Here is a 10,310-nt window from a genome sequence, read left to right as displayed (position 1 = left end):
CAGTTGGGAAGAAGCCAGCACCCCTGCCCTGGCTGGTGGCTCAGCTGGTTAGAGCACAGGCCCGAGAGGCGAGGCCCTGGCCTCCGGCTCCCGTCGGGACAGCCCACCCAGGCCTCTGCCGCTCTTGCTCCCAAATCAGTAGAACAGGAGGAAGAGAGAACCCCGCATCCCTGACCCAGGAGGCACCTGCTGGAGGCGAAGGCCGCTCCGGAAGGAGAGTCCCCGGGAAAGGGGCCTGAGGGTGCTCCCGCCACAGGGGCTCAGCCTGTGTCAGGGACGCCTGGGTCTCCGGGGGCGCTGGGGAGACAGCGCCCCAGCCCCGCCGGCGGTGGGCACCCCGGTTTCTTGCAGGGAAAAGGAAGTCGGCAGGGCTGCAGGTCCAGGGCGGCGAGAAGGGGCTCCCCAAAGCCGACGTGCCGGGCGGGGCACAGGGAGCTGGACGAGAGGGGGCGCGCGAGCCCCTGCGCCCCTCCCTCCGGGCGCGCCACCCCCCCCCCCGCCCCTCGGGCGCTCCGGCCCCGCACCCGCGCCCTCCGCACTTCCGCTGCGGCGCGCGCCCCGGCCGGGAGGGGGCGCGGGCGGGCGGTGACGCCGCGCGGCGGGGGATTCGAGCGCGCTCTCGGCGCGCAGCGGGAGCCGGGTTTGGAGACGCGCGGAGCCGAGTCCCGGGGCGCCGTCCGCATGGCCCCCGCCCGAGCCCGCCTGCTGCTGGTCTGCGCCGGCCTCCTGGCCGCCACCGCCGCCGGCCTCGCGCCCGGGGACCCCGGGGCGCCCGCGGGGAGCCGCGCCCGCAGGGAGCTGCCCACCGGGACCCCGGGTCGCAGAGCGAGGCGCGGCACCCCCGGGCCGCCGGTAAGACGCCGCCGAGACCGCGGGCCTCAGTTTCCCCGGCAGCGCCGCCCGCGCGGGGCCCGGGCACCGGGGAGGGGGCGCAGCTCCGGGCGGGGGGCCCTGGCTCCTCCAGCGGGGGCGCGGGCGCTGGGCTGCGGCCGCGGGGGGACGGGGTCTGCACAGCCCGCTTGGCCTGGGGTGGTTTTCTTTGGCATTAAGACTAGGTTCTGCTGGGCCGGGGGACAGGCGCGCTGGGAGATGGGGGGCCGTAGCGACCCCCGGGCCCGGGGGGAACGTGCGCACGTCGCCCGCCTCCCGCCGTCGCTGGGCGGGATCCGCTCGGGAAACGCCACCGGCTCCCGCGGGCCCGGGAAGGAAGGGGGGCTCGGGGCCCCGGGGCCTGACTTCTGGGTGCGCTGGAGTCGCCCCTGGCTCCGCGGCTCCCTGCCCAGCGCGGCGGGGGCGCGGGGGGCGGGAGGAGGGGCGCGGAGGGCCCCGTCGGGGGAGGCGGTCGGGGTCCGGCAGCGCCCAGGGGCCGCGCCAGGGGCAGAGCGCGAGCGCCTCCGCGCCCGGCGTCGCTGGGAACCGGGCCGGGACACGGCCACCTGGGGCAGCGGCCCTCCGCGCCCGGGCGGGGCCTCCCGACACCCAGCCTCTGCCCCGCATTGAAGGCAGACCCCTCCCAATCAGCCACATCCCGAGGGGCAGGGCCACCCAACCTCGGACGCATTGCGGGGCTGCCGATGGGGGAGCTGGGGTGCTTCCAGGCAGGCTCCCAGCTCCTTCCCCAGAGCCCTGAGGCTGGAGACCGCCGTCCACCAAGGCAGCTGCCCCGCGCCCCCACCGTCCACACCGCAGGCCCCTCTCCTTGGTCTCCAGACCAGCATGGCTCCACCTGTTTCTGCGCCCCCCAAGCCAAGCTGGGGGTGCGAGTCCACGCCCAGGCCCCCGGGCTGGCGGTGAGGGCCAGCTCAGCACGTCCACGTAGCCCTCGTGGACTCCTGCCACGTCTCCACCGAGGGCAGCGTGAGGCTGGGAAGTGGGATCACAGATCCTTGTGTTTCTGGTGAACAGTCAGCAGGTCGGCGTCCGGCAGGGCCCACCACCCAGCGAGACTTGGGGAAGCTCCAGCGAGGATAGAGGCCCCCAGGCACCCTGAGGCTCCTCCCAGAGAAGCCCCCACACCCCCACCACAGCACAGCGGCTCCTGAAGGGAGCCCAGGTCCCTGCAGAGTGGCTGGGAGACCACCAGGTCCGTCTGTGATGAAAGGACCTGAGCAGCTCTAAAATCCTGGGTCCTTCCGTCAGCCACTGGAGTCCGTGCCCATGACCTCATCTAAGCCCTCTTGGGCCAGTTTCCTTCCCAGCTGGCAGCCTTGCCTGGAGCCCAGACCATCCAAGGCCCGCTGCCCAAAGGGCCAAAGGCCTGTCCCTGGAAGTTACCTCCTGGGAACTTTTCTCCGTGTCATGACTGGTCAGAATGCAGCATGCGGGGAATGGCTAGTTCTGGACCGGTCACTGTCCTTGCTCGGGTCAAGTGTCCTGGAAGTCCTGAGGAAGATGGGCAGTGTCACATCCCGTGCACAGCCTTAAATCCTGACATCCTGACCACGCAGACCCCTAACCGCCCTGGACCGAAGGCCGAAATGGGGCTCCTTGGAACTTTAGAGGATGGGGGTGGGATGGGAGGCCTACTAATAGCTGGGGACCTGGGTGATCCGTCGTCTCGTCCTGGGCACCTGTGGGTGTCAGTGGCCTGAGCCTCCTGGTAACTCCTATGGAAGAGCTGGAAGAGGCCTGGTGGCCCCAGGGCCATGTCACCTGCTAGGAGCTCTGCAGCTGTCTTCCTCTGCCCACACCTGGGTCCTCTTCTCCCACAAAGTCCAGGTCGGGGTGTGGCCCATCCCCCAGGGTCCTTCCCAGGGGCTGTTTCACAGGCACCACCGACCTGCACAGTGACCTCCTAACTTGGTGGACAGCCGCTGTGGGGGGCAGGGGGTGGGAACCAGCCTGATAGCAGCTGCCTTCTAGGAACCCACCTCCCAGGGAGTATCCAGCATGTCCCCCTGGGACACCTGGATGGCCTTCCTCAGGCACAATGACAAGGAAGACGCTGCCAAGAAGAACAGAGGCAAAGGCAGAAGGCCGAGGGTGAGCAGGGGGCCCGCGTGTGCGTGTGTGAGCGTGCGCGAGGAGCCTCCACCTCGGGGACCCCCTGAGCCCCCAGCCCACCACCATCACCCCTCCCAGACCCTCACCCTTGGCCTGAGGTCAGAGAGCACAGAAGCTGTCAAGCCTGAGGCTCAGGCCACCCTGGGGCCTGTTCCTAACATTGACCCTGCACCCCTGGAATGCCAGCTGCCCCTTTCTCTTCTCTCTACACCCTGGTACAGGAGGCCTGGGCAGGCCTGGGAGGGCAGCTTTCAGGGCACAGAGGCTCACTCACTGCCTTCTCAGCAGAGTCTGAGGCTGACCTCTACCTCGGAGGTCAGAGGTCAAAGTGGGAGCCCCTTTTGCCTGCCTCTTAGTGGCAGGAGCTTGCAGAGCAGGTGCCCATGGTTCCCAGCCTGCCCGTCCAGCTGTCCTCACCGCCTAACTGCCCTTCCAGCCAGGCCTGCCAGGGCTCTCGGAGCGCAGCGACGCCCTGAGCTTCCCCAGCCCCATCATCTCATCAGCAGAACTGATGAAGGAGTTCCGGCTGATGATAAAAGGTACAGGGTGTGCATGTGGGCACATACCCGGGGCGAGTGGGGCTGGGGCAGGTCTCCCAGAGGAGCCAAGCCGGGCTTGGTCCCGACATGTCTGCAGCTCCCAGGGAGGCCCCTGCGCTGTGCCAAGCTCAGGGTCAGGAGCTGGGGGTGAGAGGTAAGGAGGGCGCTCTGCTGAGGAAGGTGCACTTGACCACTCTGTGCTCAGTAGGTGCTTAGGGACCAGCACCCATGCCCCACCTGGAAGTCGGGTGAGTCCAGTGAAGGCCAGGAGACCGAAACCCATACCCCTCAAGTGGGGCCTGCCAGGGAGGGGGGTCAGGGCTCTGTAAGTTTTCAGAGTGCTCTTCTGATTCCCCCAGTGATATCAGGGAGATCTAAGGCTCACCCCAGTCAACACAGGCCCCCCCTGACTGCAGACCCCATCTCCTTCCTCTACATCACCTCTGCCTCTTCCCCTGACAGGTCTCAGCTGCTGGCACAGAGCCCCTGGGAGGGCACCAGGAGGCTGCCCAGTGGGGCAGGGAGGTTAGGGTACAGGGACAGCACAGGGTAGAGCCTGGCCTGGCATCCCCAGGTCACCATCTGACCTCTGACCCAGGCCGGGGAACTGGAGGGCACAGAGGGAGATGGCAGAGCTGAGCCGAGCTGTGGTGCTGAGGGTGTCCCTGCGCTGTGCCCACTGCTAATGGGTAGCTCACATTACTTACTAGATTAATTTTATCATGAAGAGCCTAGTGACAGAGCCTTTCCCCCTTCAATTCAATGCAATATAGCTGCAGGAATTATTTACACCCAGCTTCCTTCCAAAACTGACCAGGGCTGGCTGATGATTGCATTTCCTGATAAAACCATAAACAGAAAAAACAACAGCGTGCAGGGGGAGGAGTGGGTGGGCGAGGGACATGAGGCAGAGAACAGGGCCACTGGGTGTGAGTCTGCCCTGACTTCCCGGGAGCCACAGCGGGAAGGGAAACGGGAGCAGCCGCAGGGTTAAGAGGCGAAGTTTCTGCCGTCCCCGCAGGCTGAGAGGGGTCTGAGGGCTGGGAAGGGGCACCGAAAGTTGGGCAGGATGGGCTTGGCCACTGCTCGCTCTGTGCCAGATTTGGCGCCGCGAGGGCACACCCAAGAGGACCTGGAGGCTGCAGCGGCGAACAAGGACACGGTGGCCCTGCTGGCCGAGGCCCTGGCCTTGGGCCCGAGGAGCGTCGAGGCCGCCTTCCACTGCCGCCTGCACCCCAACGTGCCCGTTGAGCGGCGCACGCTGCACGAGCTCGGTGGCTACTACCTGGTGAGTCTGGGGCCTGAAGGGCGCGGCCCGGGAGGGGGCTGTGGCGGGCCCCAGGTGACCGAGCCTGCGCTCTGCAGCCCAACTCCGAGGGCACCTTCCACCGAGGCCTGGGCCTGAACCTGACCAGCGGCCAGTACACAGCGCCCATTGCTGGCTTCTACGAGCTCGCCGCCACGCTGCACGTGGGTGAGGCCTGACGCCAGGGGTGGGGGGAGTGCTGGGGAGGGGGGAGGGGGAATACTGGTGAGGCCCTGGCTGTGCCCACTGCGCACAGTGACTCCCCCTACCTCCTCTAAGCCCTCCCTGAGCAGCGGAGGCGGGAGCTGCTGCGCCCTGGGGACCGCCTGCGCCTGCTCATCTGCATCCAGTCCCAGTGCCGGCACAAAGTGTGAGTGGGGGGGGGGCCGGCAGCTCCGGGCGCCAGACCTGGGCTCTTCCTCCATCCCCACTGCCACTGTGGCCTGGTGACCGGGACGGGACGCTCCCTTCCCAGCAGCAGGAACGGTTAACGAGCACATCCCCGTGGGTCCTGGGCACATACCCCCCCCCCCCCAGAGGCAGACCTGGACCAGCTCCTCAGAGAGCTGACCACTCTGTGCGTCCCCTCCTCACGCTCCTGTGGGTGACCATGCGCCCCTTCCCGTCGCACCTGGTCACAGAGGGCAGGGGCCGCTCCCTCTGTCCCGCACCCAGAACACACCCCGAGCTAGGCAGGTGCTGGCAGTAGCTGCAGGTGTGAATGAAGTTCACCACCTCTGATTCTGGTTTGGAAAGTGCTCCTCCTTGGCCTGACCCCCGCCAGGCTGTGGCAGCCAGTGCCCTGGGGCTCCCAGAGCAGCCCTGGCTGGGGCCCAGGCTTGCCTTTCCCGCACAGGCTGTACAACTTTGGTCCTGTGGAGACTGGCCTCCTTTAGGGGACCTTGTTCAGATACTGCCCCCACCAGAAGACCCGACCGAGACAGCTGTCCCCTTGGCACTTTGCCGGGCTGCGTGTCAGCCGTGAGCGCCTTGTGACACTGGTGGGGTCTGGGGTGGGAGCTCGGACTGACCCTCTTTCTGCTTTGGCCACAGCTCCCTGGAGGCTGTCGCGGGCCTGCAGAGCTGCAGTGAGCTCTTCACCATCTCTGTGAACGGTGTTCTCTATCTGCAGGTGCAGGGGCAGCTTGGGCATGGGGGGCACCACCTTGGCGTGGCTATGGGGTGACCTGGCAGGGAGGGGTGCTGGTGGGTGCTCATGAGCTCTGGGAGAGGTTTGGGGCTGCGCCAGCCCTCAGACTAGTGCAGGCAGAGCCAGGCCATGTCCAGGTCCTCTTCCCCCAAATCCCACTCTGCCCCAGGGCCACCGGTCCTCAGCTGCAGCTCCTCTGAGACCCCCCCATGCCACACTGAGGGCTGATGCTCCTGGAACAGGGGTCAGCCCCAGGGCCCAGCTGACTTCCCTCACGACACCTGAGCCCACTGCCACTGGGGGAAGCAGGGCGTGTAATCTCCTTCACAAAACCCTAAGTGAGCCTCTTTCTGACACTGAGATTTGGGCAAGTCAAGGAATTGAAGCAGAGGTGAGACGCACTGAAAAACTCAGTGTGGACGTGTGAACAGCTCACATTTCAGTAGCCCTGTGCCAGGCCCATTCTAAGTGCTTTGCATAAATGACCCGTTTCCTTGTCACAGCGTTGAGGTGGGTACTACTATTCCCATTTACAAACTGGAACAAGGCACAGGAGGGTTAAGTAACTTGCCCGAGCTCACACAGCAGTCAGGATGGGAGGCCCAGCTGCTGGAAGGCATTCAGTGGTCTGGTCTGGGAGAAGTCAAATGGCTCAGGCCTGGGGTCCTAAAATGCAGGGAGGGTGGGTCCCAGAGTCTGCAGTTCTAGGAATTCCCAGGGATGGGATCCTGCTGTTGTGTGGACCACTTTTGGAGCAGCCAGACCCAAGGACTGGTCAGTCCCACGATGGCCCTGCCCAATGGGTCAGGGGCCAGCCTCACACCCCAGGTTAGAGGCTTCCAGGCTCTGTGTGCAACAGAGAAGCCTGCTGGACTCTGGATACCTTGCTGGCCCGGAGCAGGGGCTCGCTCTCACACACGCAAACTGCAGGAACCCATAGGCGCAGGGGCCAGTGGAGCTGGGGAGAAAGCACCAGAATGGGTCAGAGTGCTGGGTTTGAGGGTGGGTGGCTGGCAGTGCCCAGGCTGACGCCACCCCTCCCGCAGATGGGGCAGTACACCTCCGTTTTCCTCGAAAACGCCAGTGGCTCCCTTGTCACTGTGCGCAGCGGCTCCCAGTTCAGCGCCATCCTCCTCGGTATCTGAGCAGTCCTGCCGGGTGAACCGAGTCGGGTCCCCACAACTGCTGGCAGTGCTGGAATGGCAGAGGCCACGAGGAAGCCCACTCACCTCCCCACGGTGGCTCCCCAAGTTCAGCCCAGAGATGGCCACTCCAGGCAGACCGGGAAAGTGACAGGCAGACCTGCTGTCCCAGAACCAAGGACTTCAGGACCCAGCTTTCCCCAGTTCAGCGCACCCAGGAGCACTTGCTCTGTCCCTGGCACCCCTCTTGGACTATTAGCTTGTCTAAAGCCTTAGCTTCCCTGTGGCCCTGTCCTGCACTCACATCTTCCTTGGCACTGAGAGTGCTGCACGGTCTGCCTGCGGGGGGTGTGGGGTGTGTGTGTGCGCGCCCTGCGTGGAGGGCCGGGCAGCCTGCACAGGGCTGCGGGCCTCCTCAGGAAGGAAGGTGAGCTTTGGCAGCAGCCTTTCCACCGTTCCCACCTCCTCCTGGGGCTCCCCAGTCCCTGCCTGCCCCTCCCCCAATGGTGCCTTTGGCCTGCACTGACCACAGGACCCAAGACTTTCATTGTAGCCCCTTGGCACCACAGCCTCGGACACCACACAGATACTGGACAGGGCTTATGGGGGGACAGTGAGTCTGGACCCAGCTTCCAGGCGCTCCTTTCACTTATAACGTGTGCAGTGAACTGGCGCACGTAGCTTGCAGACAGAGGTTTATCCAAGGAGCTGCACTCCCCACAGTATACCTGTCCGCAGACGAAGTCCTTTCCCATCCCTTCTGAGGCTGGCTCACTGTTAGGATGCACCAGCCAGATGGAAGAGCTAGAACATCTTTGCAGGCCCCGCCCACCCACCCAACTGGGCGAAACAGGGTCCCCAGGAGCCAACAGATCCTGGTGTCCCCCTCATAGCCTAGTGGGGTTCGCGGACTCTGGGGCACCTCAAAGCATCCACCCCACTTGGGTGGAAATAGGCCCTAAGCTCAGACAGGTGGAGAGGAGACCATGCTGAGGAAGAGCTGGTCCTGAGGGGCTGGGTACCAAGCCCCAGTGCTGCTGCTGCTGCTGCAGTGACGGGACCTGTGCAGTGGTCAGCACACAGCACATTCCAACCAAGGAGCAGGGTTGTCCTAGAGCAGGTGGTCCCTCCAAAGTTACCCCAACCCCATCCATACACACACTGGGCTCACGAGACCTAGTACCACAGGATGTCCTAGGGACAATGGCTGCTGTCACCTTAACCTCGTAGCTGGTCAACCTGAGGTATGACTTTCTCTGGATCCCAAAGCTTCCACTCCACACAGAATCAAACATCTCACTCCCAGCCAGCGCCCCCCCCCCCCCCCCCCCCAGCACAACACACATCCACGGAGCACTGTGTCCCTTGGCAGGCCTGGCACGGGCACGATTCTCAGTAGGACCTGCACCCGCCCTACCAGGAAGTGCCAGTTGGCCTGGTGTCCCCATGCTGTCTGATAAGGGCAGGTGTAGCCACAGATACTTTAGAAAAGTTATCTTTTACTCTGAAAAACCCACAGATCTCTCATTTTCTGCACATAAGCATTATACAGCCATTTATTAAAGTATTTATTATATAGTGTTGTCAGATGAAATATATTTATATAGCTGACTTTATGATTATACAAAGTTATAAAAATATAGACCTTAAAACATATAGACTCTTGCCTGGCCGGCGTGGCTCAGCAGTTGAGCATCAACTGACCTATGATCCAGGAGAGCCTGGTTTAATTCCAGGGTGGTGGGGTCCATCCCCAGCAGGGGGCGTGCAGGAGGCAGCCGGTCAAGGACTCTCGTCATTGATGTTTCTCTCTCTCCCCTCTCTGAAACCAATAAAGGCATATTTTAAAATATATAGAGAGACTCAGTCATTTAGGCCAGGCCCGCTGCAGATGAACTCTGAGGTGAGGCAGAAGGAGGGCCCCAGCTGGGGGGAGGCCAGGACTCTGAAGTGGGGGGAGGGCAGTGCCAGAGGAGCCAGAGTGGCAAGCCTCTCCCAGCTCTGGGACAGTGGCACACTGGGAATTAGGGACACATGAGTCCCAGGTTGACACCTAGTCTGCTACAGGAAGATGGTATTGAGTAAACTGTTTCCCAATTTGAGATGCTGAGGCTTTTTGCTTCAAGGATGCCCCAGTCCTCAGCAGCAATGGAACCCAGGGTGCAACTCTGGGGAAGGGTGTGCTCACAAGGCTCCCAAGGCACTTGCAGCAGGGACACCACTTCCACTAACCAGCTGCCAGAGATAAGACCCTGTGTGAGTGCTGGGTGGGGCTGGGGAACCGTGCAGAACAGCTTCCTGAATGGCAAGCTTTTAAAATCTTACATCACCCTGAGGCAAGCACTTACCCAAAAAGACCTAAGAGCTGCTTTCCTAAAAAGTAACTACAGCAACACCGATAACCTGTTTTAAACAGAAATAGGAGTTTGGAAAGTATTTCCTTTTTTTTATTCCTCCTCGAGGATGTTTTTTCCAGTGCTTTTCAGAGAGAGTGGGAGGGAGGGAGAGAAACATCGATGTGAGAGAGACATCGATTGGTTGCCTCCTGCACACACCCCAACCAGGGCAGGGGATCAAGCCTGCAACCAAGGTATGTGCCGTTGGCTGCAATTGAAGCCGGGACCCCACAGTCTGAAGGCCGACGCTCTTAACCACTGAGCACACTGGCCGGGGCTGGAAAGTATTTTCCATTCTACCTGGCAGGCTGATCGTGCATTTTTTTTCCCTTTGAACTTTAACAGAAGGGCCCCGTGCGGTGTTACTGGAAGATGGACTCAGCCTAGGACAGATCCCACTGAACGCACCTTCTTATAGCACCTCTGGCTCTTGCCACACCCAAAGCAGCCTGACGGTTCCACCGGGGAAGTGCACGTTTCACACCCAGGGCATCCAGGTGAGAGACCAGTAAACCCAGCACTCCACAGGGCCTCGGCCAGGCCATGTCTGTCCCCACAGGAATCAGACACAAGCTGCACTGTGTTCTGTAACCTTATTTTTGTATGGAAATCTGAAAGAAGCCAGGGTGCTCCATCAGCCCTGGGGTTGGGTTCACATATCTGAGCCAGTCATCACCTGATCTCCTTGCTGTGAAATGCCACTTCCCCAGCAGGGTCACCATGAGGGCCAGCACGGGTAAGGTGCCTCAAAACTACCAAGGGAACAACAAGCAG

General features: G+C 62.8%; 1 protein-coding gene across 1 annotated transcript; it reads left to right on the top strand.

The window, feature by feature from the left end:
* Positions 1–681: 681 nt before the first annotated feature.
* ERFE (erythroferrone) lies at positions 682–7,143 on the top strand (the record flags this gene model as incomplete). Its single annotated transcript, XM_081142852.1, has 8 exons — positions 682–852; positions 2,863–2,982; positions 3,440–3,542; positions 4,643–4,830; positions 4,908–5,016; positions 5,128–5,218; positions 5,902–5,980; positions 7,045–7,143. The coding sequence occupies 8 exons, from the start codon at positions 682–684 to the stop codon at positions 7,141–7,143; spliced, it is 960 nt and encodes a 319-aa protein (XP_080998978.1).
* Positions 7,144–10,310: the final 3,167 nt, after the last annotated feature.

Source organism: Miniopterus schreibersii (assembly GCF_964146895.1).
Source record: "Miniopterus schreibersii genome assembly, chromosome: 7".
NCBI lineage: Eukaryota > Metazoa > Chordata > Mammalia > Chiroptera > Miniopteridae > Miniopterus > Miniopterus schreibersii.
Note: the sequence above shows the minus strand (reverse complement) of the source record. Positions and strands in the feature narration are given on the sequence as shown.